The sequence below is a fragment of the Scatophagus argus genome, chromosome 4, assembly GCF_020382885.2.
Source record: "Scatophagus argus isolate fScaArg1 chromosome 4, fScaArg1.pri, whole genome shotgun sequence".
Classification (NCBI taxonomy): Eukaryota; Metazoa; Chordata; class Actinopteri; family Scatophagidae; genus Scatophagus; species Scatophagus argus.
In genome coordinates this window covers 7,537,302-7,549,413 of record NC_058496.1, presented here as the reverse complement: position 1 = coordinate 7,549,413, position 12,112 = coordinate 7,537,302, and the positions used below count along the sequence as shown (strand labels likewise).

The window sequence follows — 12,112 nt, the reverse complement described above, 5'->3', positions numbered from 1 at the left end:
TTTAGACGAATCCTACAGAAGCTTAGGCTATTTTTGATAGCGTGCATCTCCATTATTTGTTACTAACTCAGGGAACTGAGGTTTGGGGCCTGGTCTTACTGGTCCTGGTCTTACTGTCCCCCCCACACACACACACAGTTATTGTAATTGTGCCACTTCTCTCATTTTCATTCATAATGGCTTACAGTAAGTTTAAACAGGGGTATAAAGTGGATGTTTGATTACATCCAGGTGTGTTGATGATCTCAAAATACTTGAGCCTTGACACGCAGCGTTTAAAAAAAAAAAAACAAACAAAAAAACAAAACATTGTCGTTGCTACAGCAAAGCCTGGAACGGCATTTTTATAACTAAACTTTGAAATAAAAGTCTTCCAACAGTAACTACTCACTGCGTTTTACTCCGTTTCCTTCTCCGTCTTACTCCACCTGTTCTTTGTGTGTGCATTCTTGACTTTATTAACAGAAGTAGACAGAGTAGAGGTCAGTAGAAAATGTTTAATAGTTTTTGTTTTTGCAGCAGTGACAGAGCATAGTTTGCAGCTTTATGACTGATTTCCTTATCTAAGTTGAGAGCACTAAAAAAAAAAAAAATCTGTTCAGTCTCTGTTTCATTACAATAAAAACACTTTTTTGGAAAAAAAAATTACACAGAAGAGCTAAATTCACATGAAACAAACAGAATATCCTACAACACAAAGATTTTCCCTAATGAAGAGGGTAGCTGGAAGGCATCTAACACACTCACACAATACAACTAAGTGTTCACAATAATATTGCAAACAGCCCGTCGAGGTCTTTCTACATTTTTTGGGTAAAAAAAAGCACCCCAAAGACTAATAAATATGTCTATAAACACTGGAGTGAAGGCAGAACGTGTCAATGTAGTCATAAAATTAAATTCTGTGGACAACACAGAGGGTTCAGTGCTCATTAACAACTAGTGGATGTGACAGACAGACTTCACTGCTTACCAGTTTTATTATACTGTTGTATTACAGTACCAAAATCAGAGATTTTGACTGTGGTTTACGCTAATACGATCACATTATATTCATTTTTACACAAGCACATCGTTTGGCTGTACAAATCACACAACAAAACAACCGTCTAAGTGTAGGACAGAGACTCTTTGGAGGCTAGAGACAGACTGCAGCTCGTATTAATGTGAAAGTGTTTGAGAAAATGTCCAACTGTAATGCCCGAGTCTTATCACAGCATTGGTTATTGTATTATTGCAAACGGTCAGAATGCAAACTCAAGTGCAGGACATGCTGGTATCTTATAGACAACATAACAGACTTCAGGAGAGTGCAGTGAGGCTTGAGGACTGTGACTACAAGAAGACATTGTAAAAAAATATTTGCTGGCAAAAAGCAGCTGCAAGTTACTACCAAAGAATTCCACTTGTAAACACAGAAAAAAAAAAGATTCACATTATGAAAGTTGCTTTCATCAAATCACTACAATCACAGTCTTCTGCACTGACTAGCAAAGGCACTTCTTAAATTGTCTTTAATCTTGAGATGATTAATGCTGGCAGTGGTCTCTGCTGCGTTAGAGGTCACACACAAACCTGACTGAGAAGAGAAAACCCCTGATCGCGTGGTGGATGATCATCTGTTTGGAAAGTCCAGCTGATTTAAGCGGCGAATGAAGCGCAGCGGTCAGAAGTCATATTCTGCTGCACACTGCTGGAGGTACCATTCGTACAATTTCGCCTGGGGAGTAAAATTAACTGTGTGAGATTCACAGCTGGGATGTTTCAGATTTGAGAAATGAAAATGCGCATTGGAACCTACTAGATTTTCATGGAAACGGCCCCTTCACATATTAGTTTTAACTGCCAACGAGCAGCTCAGTGAGCCATAAATCCGAAACAATGAATTGAAAGACACTAAAATGCTCTCCAGAGCTGCACAGTCAGGTAATAATTTTTTTCAGCATTTTTCTTGCACATTATACGTAGCAATTACGCATATTATTCCTGCAGCTTTAACTTCTATATTAGACATGACATAATGGAATGAAACAGTAATCTAACCTTCTTAGATTTGACGATTTCCTGGATGTAATCGTGGTACTCTGCCATCGTCCGCTTCTCCTTCTTTGTCAGAGTCTTATTACCTTGGCTGAGAATGGAGAAATCACAACTCTCAGAATTTCAATAATCACTTCCTGTCTGAGTGTGTGTGTATATACATGAAAACAAACAGCCTCTTTGACAAAACAGAAAAAGTTCTACTTAATTTCGATATTTCTGTCAGAAGTTAAGGTTGTGCATGTAACCTGGTATCCATATGGACAGAATAGGCACGTTTGTGTTTGTGTAAGGTTGCAATTTACAGTTATTTTTGTTAATGATTATGCTATCAAATACTATCCAAATCAGAAAACAGTGAATAGGCCATCCTTCTTAAACTCCTAAAATCCAATTAGAGTCAGAGTCTCACTGATTTAAAACAGAGAAGCAAAAAAATCTTTATAACTGAGAAGGTGGAACCAGTGAGTTTTGGACTTTTTGTCTGAAGTAATGACTTTAAAAACAAAGCGATTTTTCAAATGGCTGCAGATTAATGTTTTGTCCATTGACTAATTGATGAACCAGTGGACTGTTTCAGCTCTGCGTGCGTGTACATGCTTGTGTTGTACTTGTAACACTTACCGTGCAAAATATTTGGCTAGTAAAAGCAGGAGGTAGCAAAAAGCTCCGAAAAGGATCACAAACACAACTTGTCCATCTTCTGGTATCCAGTCCCATAAATACATCACGATTCCCTGTGAAACACAAGTTGAAAAGACACTCAAAGAAACAAGCACACTTTTGAGAAAAATTAGTAAAATCTGGGGTAAAATTCTAATAATCCGTGACTCTCGGGACTTACGGTCAAGACGGAGACAAACCGAGCTGGTCCTTCACCCAACAGCTCATCCAGCTGCTCTTTGGAGAAGGTGTTAGCAATAAAACTGAGGATTAAGAAGGTGGGAAGGACAACACCCAGAGCCCCACACAAGAATGAGTGAAGACGGACGCTTTTGTTGTAAGTCGCATCAGTCCTGCATACACGCGGAGGAAATCTGGTTTTAATATCATATTTTCTGTTGTGGGTATAAGTGGCAACTCATATCTATATCGTATACACATGATGTATTTAATCTTCCATTTAAAGATACCACTGTTGATTTTGCAACCGGGTTAATAAGCTTTAGCAATAAAACACATGCAAACCTGTCCTTCTCCAGTCTGCTGCTGATGGTGGAACAAATGAGGTCAGAATCTTTCTCCAGCTGATCCAAAGTCTTCTGCACGGCCTGGTTGATGGTCTTCTCGATGGTCTGACACACCCCATCGATCTGGTTCACACAGCGGCTTGGCTAAACAAGACAAAGGCCCGTAAGCAGATCAATTCTGGAATAACAGTACAAACATGTACAGCTGCGCATCTCAAAGAGGGACGGTCTGAAAACTTGCACAACAAATCCTGAGGGTGTTTTGACTGACAGCCATGTGCAGCAGGAAGTGAGGTCGCACTTGCTCAGCGAAAATAAATTGGATGTCGGGAGGGATTCACAAATCTGCCACGCGGAGTAGAGCTCTGTGGTTGTAAATCACAAAATGGCGCAGCAATAAGTCAGGACTGGGGCTGCCGCTGTCAAAGGTGGCTGATCAAAGGCCATGGTTTACAACCCCTAGCCCCTGGATAACTCTCCTGGTCATCGTGTTGCAAAATAAATCGTCCTGTTCCAGCCACCAAGACCCACCAAGGAATCTGGAGTGGAAAATTTACATTCAAGTATAATCAGTGACTGGATAGGTGAGAGCTTTAAATCCAAACTAAAGACCAGACCTGGATATGTTAAATGAAACACCGGAAACTGCTGCATTCTGGTGAAGGTTGTTGTTGTTTTCACCTTGTGAAACTGATGGCCAGTTAACAGGCTGAGATTCAGGACAAAACTCTTATGCTTTGAGTTTTAACCGTCACAGGAACATACAGAAAGCAAACAGTCTAACCTTCTGTGGGTTGGGGATGTATATTGTCGGCATCTCAAAACCACATTTGTTGAGACCTGGACGGCGACAAAGTTCCTGGACTATCTGCATCATCACCCTCTGCAGAAACAAACATTTATAAGTCTTTTTGTTTTCTTGGTTTTAGATTGAACTGTTGGGATTTAAAAAAGTTAAATATTAACTTACCTGTCTGTCGGTTTCACTCCCAGCTTCATCGGCCTTGCTGAGGTAGAACAACAGCTTGTCTCCGCATTTCTCACTCAGCTTCTCCACAATGTTGAGTGTGCGTTTGCAGAGCGCCTGACCCATTGGGTCGAAGAACACAAATATCAGATCGGCCTGTTCTCCTGCACAAACAAAAATAAAAATCCATTAGGGACACAACAGCTTAAGAGTTGACAGTTAAACTGCAAAGCTGCAAAGACATACCCAACCAGGTGATGGCGCTGTTGACATCAAAAGGGTAGACCATGTCCCCGTCCACCAAACCTGGTGTGTCCACAAATGTCACCAGACTGAACTTCTTCTGCTTGGAGGTGGAGATCTCAGCAGACAGATAGTCCATCACACCTGGAATATAAAAACACTGTGTGTGTGTACAGGTGCTTCCTCCAGGACAGATTCATAGTAACAAGGATAATAAATAAAATACACTGAGTCCCCACAGGAAGCCGTCGCCTCTAACGACTACATTATTATGGTGCTGCTGGAAGCCGCAGTGCAGTCGATACTTGGAACACCTGAGGGAGGCCAGTGGCATTAAAGATCAAGAACGCTGTCAACTTTCTGTGCTTGCAAGCTTGCATTTGCAAGTAGTTTGCATTTGTAAATGAAGTGGACAAAACGCACAGGGTGATGTCGATAAAGATAAGTATGTCAGCCGTTTAGGTGCATCAACACGTCGGAGAAGAGGCATCAGTGAAGTCCGGCTTAACTCAAAGACACATGGCCACACCCTCACAGATAAAACTTTCAACACATGAAAAACATTTGACAGGATTTTTCTCACCGTCCCCTCTGCGGAGCGGTCTGGTTGTCATGGTTACACACAACAGCTCTTCAACTGGCAGCTTTAGCATGGGGCGTGGGACATAAAGCTAGCCAGTGAAGAACGACTGTGAGGCAACGCACTGTGAGGCTACGATACTCCAACACAACCAGCCCTCCCCCTCAAACCCCCGACTCTGAGCAAAAGAACAGGATCACTATTTAGACATACCCCCACAACTGACTAGATAAACCCCACCCACATCCACACACACAGTCCATGGATAACACTGAGGCTGTTTCATAGGAAGAGGCAGGTGTTACCAGCCAGCACAAATCACATCCTTGTGCTGCAGCGAGCAGGGCCACTGCTACTGTGACACATTAGCATTCCCTCATGTTTCTCTTACATCAGCATGGCCACAGCATCTATGTATCTGCCTCGTATTGCACGTCCTAACATCCATTTCCACAGCATCGCAATTGTCGTTGCTCCAAAGGTGACGGGAAAACATTACACAGATGTGCAAATACTGCCAAGCAGCTACAAGTTAGATCTGCTGCTTTATGCTTCACTTAGTCAGGATTGTTCCAAACAGACACATGCATGCAATTTTGCACTACTAAAGAGAGAAGACTTGCAATTATGCATGTCCGTTTGAAAATAAATGAATAAAATAGCTCTGATAAAGACATATTTATCCCCTCCAGCTGAAGAAACTCCTGTGAGACAGGATTTCCTCAAGGAAATGAGGGTGATACTCGCCGATGGGTGCTAAGTTCCTCAAGTGACTGTAACTGAGAAGCCTACACTGGAGATCCTGTTCAGGCTGCTATAATGCTGCATTGACTAGGAGACTAAAAAATAACTTGTTGAACCAAACAGGTAAAACCAGAGGCAGTGCAAATATATCTAAAGGACACAAATGAACAACACGGCCTGTCTCTGTGGTGTAACAACAGCAAGTCTTTTGACCTGTGACTAATTCTCATGCAGCATGTCGTCAAAACTCTTGACAAAAGACAGAGTTAAACATCCTCTATGTAAGTTTAAAACAACATTAAGAAGTGTCTCCGAGCACATCCCAGAGGAGACCAAACTGTATAATCAGCAGCTACTCCCACATAAGGATATATGGTGCCTTTTCTGATGAGTCATCCTCAGTCGCTGTGACAGGTAAACAAATGCCTGATACAGTGTATTTCCAGAGGCGGCGATGGAGGTCAAACAAAAAGCCTGCTTGTATTCCGGCAGCAGATCGTTGGTACTGCGAGGCTCCGCAGGCCTGCAGAGCTGTTGCTGCTGCTGGAGTCTGGGCTGTGCCGTCTCGAATGGCTGTGACATTTCTCAGCAGCTCCTCCTGACTCCACTGCACTGCTGTCGATGGGGCGTGTGACTCACACGCCATACCGTGAGCGATCCGGTCCGCACCCAGTGAACCCTCACTGTGTGCACGCTCGCTGTCAACGCACACACATACATTACCCCCACCCCCACCCTCCACACTGATGCTCCCACTCAGACAGCAGGCACACCCAGACTTTCTGCACGTCTGCACGCAATTACGTCTCTTTGCTCGATGTGAGGGTAATCTCAAAAGCATCAATGTAATAAGAGGGGAAACGAGTGATTTAAAAAGAAAATCTGATACGTCAAAGCTATGACTCAGCGTTGAGTCATCAAGGTGAAGCACCTAAACTGCACCTCAGACTACAAAAGATGAGCCTGACATGTGATAATCAGAAACGTATAAATAACATACAGCCAGAATTTCTGTCCAAGCTACAGAATTCAGCTACTGAACCTGAATCTGCAACATAAACTTCGATCAACTTTAATGGTTTCCAGTATGAAATGTTCACGGGACACACAGCAGAGCATTATCCTAAACCTCAAAGGAAGCGATTACTGTCTGCAGCTCATAGTTACATTCATCTCCTGGTCACTCTTCCTCATGCTGCTTCTGCCTGTTGTTCCAGCCTATTTTAACACTCGTTCTCTCTCTCTCTTGATGCTTCATCTTGATACCAGCAGAGGAATAAACATCAGTAAGAAAAGAGACAGTCGCATGCATTTCTTCGTTGCACACACTGCAAAGGTCAAAATGTTAATTTGATTTTTTTTTTTTTTTTTACTTTACAGTCAAAGTCAATGAGAATTTGTTGTGCATTGAGGCTGCGGTGCTGATCTTATCATCATATATTTCATGCTGGTTTCATTATCAAAGGCAGGGAGATGCAAAGTCGCCCGTTTCATGTGATTATCCTCAGAAGGGGTTCATAAAACATGTAGTGAACTCTTCTAGCGACATATCACATTAGAAAGAGTGAAAATCTGCATACAGACACCAAATCTGCACATAATGACTAATTCATGAACTTAATTTCAGTAAGAGAAAAGTACAGCATTGAGGCACACTGTTTTAATACTGCCACATTTTCAGCGCAAACGTGGTTAACGCTTTACATAGGGCACCATCATGCGTAGCTGACGCTAAAACAGGGAGGAAGGGCTCACCTTTGAACTCAAGGATTGGTCGAAAGTGAGGGTAGAGGTGTAGAGTTGCATTCCCCTGTGAAAGAGTCAAAAGGACAACATGAGAAACAACCTGATGAGACGAAGACGAATCTGCAGTTTGCTACAACAGAGTCCTCTCTCTCTCCTCGGTACGTCACACTCGAGTCTTACACCAGCTGCTGTGCTGCAGCTCAGTGTGCTCGCTTTTAGCTTTTTCCTGAACATAGGAGATAATCCTTCCACTCAGCAGTCCAGCACTGCAAATATATTATTCATCTTCCTCACCTTCATCACGGCAGGAAATGAACAGAGCGGCAGAGGAAAAGGATGAGAGGGGAAAGAGAGGCAGGTGTCTCCTGAGCCTGTTTATGTGCTGCAAAGATGCCTCTGTGTGTGTGTGTGTGTGTTTGTGTGTGTGTGTGTGTGTATGTGTGTGTGTGTACAACAGAGCCTCTCATTGGAGCAGCATACTGAATGAGAAATCACCACTGACTGAGGGAGTGCCCTCCATTCATCGAACATATCCCTTCATCAACCTCAGTTCCCATTACTGAAGTCAAACATTCAAAAAAATCCCCCTTTCACAAAACTGAGAGGGAAACTGAGCGTGGATATGAAACGCTGGCAAGATCTGAAAATAAATTAGAGAAGCATTCAAATGAAGCAGGCCACACACAGCTGGAGGAGCCATAAGTTATCGTGGTTCTCTTTTCAAGCATTCAGCAGCTCTTCTGTTTCTGGGCTTTTCATCAGCCCTTACAGAAACTGAACATCAAGTCCTGCTTCATCAGTGCTGGAAACGTTGGCTGTCTTCATGCTGTTCTTACCGTCAGTGACTCTCTTTTGCGACCACTTGTGATGAAGGTGAACCCCTGCGTTTCAATGGCGACGCCTGTTTTCTGTATGTGCTCTTCAGCATACCTGAAATGAAAGCCAAAAGGCATCATGTTGTTTGTCTTTTAAAGGTCCAGCGTGTCAGATTTGCTGGCATCGAGCGGTGACGCTGCAGACTGCCCCTCGCCTCGCCTCGCCATCCCTTTGCAGGCCAACAAACGGTGGCCACTGAAAACACAAAAGGCCCTTTCTGAAGCTGGTGTTTGATATCTGTGGAAACATGGCGGACTCCATGGAAGAGCATCTGTTTCCTTATCTTATCTGACCAGCAGTCCAAAAACCAAAGATATTCAGCTTACAATAAAAATAAAGCAGCAATAATATAAAATTTCCTTGACAAATGTCTAAAGCAATTCATTCATTTTGCCGTCAAATTGTTGCCGATCTATCAACTAATCAAGTGATTATTTAATAATTTCACCACTAACACCAATAAAGGCCAGTTCATATGTTAGAGGACCGACTGTAGGTGGACCAGCCGTGGAAAAACATGTCAGGAAGCTTGATAATAAACACCTCAATGTCAAATGCAACCCTGACTCCAAAGAAGTTGGGATGCTGAGTAAAATGTAAATATAGACAGAATACAATCATTTGCAACCATCTGATGAGCCCATGTGGTGATCACAAGTCACGTGCACAACATGTGTTGCCCCCGTCCCAGCTTGTCTGAAATGTCTTGCTGGCATCAAATTCAAAATAAGATTTGCGAGAAGATTTACAGATTTACAAAAAGGTGGTGAAGTTGATGGGGTAAAACATTAAACGTATTGTATTTATGCTGTTTTCAATTGAGCATATGTCAAAAAGGATAAGCAAATCACCACACTCTGTTTCTCAACATCTCAACCTTTTTTTGACAACAATCATAATAATGCAAACTAGTGCTTTCTCTCCAGGAGAATCCCATCATTTCCCCTACAAACAAATGCTGCAACAGAAAAAAAATAAAAACAAACAGTCAAGTTATTGCTTAAACTAACGAAACAGCAGCTCTGGAAAATAACATGACAGTACATCAACAAGTTCAGACAGTCCAACTCGTCTGCTTACTCTCACCCTTAAACACAAACTGCACGTCAACAACTTGATGTTAAAAACGCCCACAGCCTCGCGGTGGTGAGATCAGTAACTGTCAGCATGACCGACAGCCGAGCTCCTCGTGTGGAGGTCGTTCAAAACACACTGCTGAACTAACTCAGGGAAACCCTTCCCTCGAACAACACCAGGACGGAGCGGTTTATAAGTAGTAGTATGTAAGTAGAGCCAAAATACTTCATCAGTGAGTCATTTAAATGTTAAAAGATTTGGGAAGTGACTCGTTATTTAAATTTGCTGCTTGCGTCGTCTCAAAAGTGAACATCTGCTGCTTATTTATACCATAAAATGAGAAAATAATCACAAGGTTAACTGACAAAGAAAAGAATCATTGTGACCATATGACCATATAAAATCAGCTGCTGTGCTGTTTGTAACAGAGTAGTTATCCACCTCCCAGTAATTCTTTGGTTGCACTGGGCCACTGCAGCACTGTTGCCATTAATCAACAATCAATGAGATTATCTGGAAACACTGGATTTACAGAACATTAGGACTTTATGGACATCAGGATTAAAGTGATGAAGTGTCAGTGATTTCACTGGTTATTAGATAATTTCATCAAGTTATTTTACCTATAAATGGATATTTATGACTTCTAAAACAGTGTACTATATCACAATATGTATGATTATGGAAACATTTTAGGATTTTATCTAAACAGCCCAGAATTGGGAATCATTGGAACTGAATAAAAGTATAATTAAAGGAACTGAACCAGGAAAGTAATAATTTTCTCCCCTTTTTATTTTCTATAGACTGGTCTGCAAAAAGCTTCTGTGAAAACGTTCAACTCTTCATTAGAAATAACAACAACAGCAGACCTTTCTCCTGTCAATTTTATGAATCCTTCAAATGCACATTTATCCCGTGGCAAAACTGCTGCATTTAATTCAAACTACAAAGCACTTTTTAAAAGTCATGTGGTGGTGGTGGTGATGATGATGATGATGATGATGATGATAGTGATGATATTTCGCACTTGTTACCAAACTCTCATTCACACACGGTGCGAAGCATGTGACTGTCAGGCAGCCTGGGTCAGCTGTACTGTGCTGTATTAACAATCAGATGTATTACCAGTTAATGAAGGAGCTCTTCCCCGCAGAGTGGTTACCCAGTATCATCACAATGATCTTCTTTCTGGGAGGCAGGAGCCGAACTCCAAGGCTGCTGGCAATCTTCACCAGGCCTGCAAACACACACACACACACACAGTAAGCAGATAAGCAGGTAAGCATCAATTAAAGTGACATCATCGCAACGTAATGCTTAAAAATCTGCTGTGAAATAAAATACAAATTCAGGAACAAAACGGCATAAAAACTCCAATACTTTGTCATTTTAAGTAAAAAAACAAACAATCAAACAGTAGGCCATACCATCTGGATGGTTAACAGGTGCATGGTTCAAAAAAAAACAAAAAACAGTAATCGGTTTGGTCCAGTAAAGCTGAAAAGATCTCACTTGTGGTGTCCAAAGAGATAACAACAAAAAACTCATAGGAAAGGAGATTTGAAGACATCACCTTTGTCTCTGAGAGGAGAGAAAGTAGCTATTTTCACTATTGTGGGGCATTTAATAGACTAGAAATCAATTAATTCATCAGCTGATCAGTCAGTAATTAAATTGTTGTAACCCTGAAACAAACAAATCATTTATTCCTTCCAGGAAACTGATAAACCCCACCTGAAAGTTGAGGATCTCAGGAGTGAAAGCAAAAATGTTTTTGTGTGTTTAACACTGATGCACTTCCGTTACACCAGGATGAACTAATATAATACAGTAACATCATCAAGGAGGCTCAGAGTGATCAGCTGAACCACACAGTGCGACAGGACTGAAGGCACCAAACTTCTCCAAACATCCCCCTGCTGGAGAAACCACAAAAGCAGGAGGACGTTTGTCTTGGGTGGGTGCTCATCCCAAACCTCCGCTGCTGACTGCAGTTGACCCTGCAGCAGTGCATTGCAGGGGGTGGTGACAGACCCAGATGTCGGCGCTGCCCTGCGCGGCCGCCGAGGAGCCACGCCGCCAGGCTTCAATGTCATGAGTTTGACACTGACAGACAGCTGATGCAGACCAACACCCACGACACGCATTTAAACCAGCAGAGTTTCAGCTCAAAGTTCACCACAAACTTCAAAACTGAGTGCAACTAAACCGCCGAATTACATAACAGCACGATCTGTGCGTGCTTGTTTCGGCTCTGCGGTCCCAACTCGGATTGTGACTCTTATTAATCCAGTTTACTGATTATTTACCGTTTTCGCTGTCGACATACAAACTGTGACATTCCTTCAGGATCCTCTCACTCGGTGTGGTGATAGCAGACTCCAGAGGGTTTGCCACAGACCGGGGCTTCCTACCCGACATTGTGAACTCAGGGCCACCAGTCTCTTCTCTACTGTTTCCTAAACCACCTGGGGAAGAGTTTCAGGGTTGCACAAAGACGCTCCTGCGCGGATGAAGCGCCCCCTTGCGGGACAATTCTAACACGACACCGGGGCAAAAAAAACCTTAACATAAAGGCTGGAGTCTGCTGTTCCAGGAGGTGGATTTAAATTAAATAATTCAAATAGATTTGTCGTCAAGCATAAT

General features: G+C 42.4%; 1 protein-coding gene across 1 annotated transcript; it reads right to left on the bottom strand.

Moving 5' to 3' along the window:
• Positions 1 to 479: 479 nt before the first annotated feature.
• si:dkey-98f17.5 (uncharacterized protein LOC569123 homolog) lies at positions 480 to 11,947 on the bottom strand. The gene is made up of 12 exons (XM_046387318.1): positions 11,776 to 11,947; positions 10,592 to 10,703; positions 8,347 to 8,440; positions 7,520 to 7,574; positions 4,444 to 4,584; positions 4,201 to 4,361; positions 4,015 to 4,113; positions 3,229 to 3,374; positions 2,885 to 3,056; positions 2,665 to 2,777; positions 2,044 to 2,131; positions 480 to 1,720 (listed from the first exon to the last, which is right to left on the bottom strand). Exons 1-12 carry the CDS (start codon positions 11,885 to 11,887, stop codon positions 1,667 to 1,669), a joined length of 1,347 nt encoding a protein of 448 aa, XP_046243274.1. The 5' UTR covers positions 11,888 to 11,947; the 3' UTR covers positions 480 to 1,666.
• Positions 11,948 to 12,112: the final 165 nt, after the last annotated feature.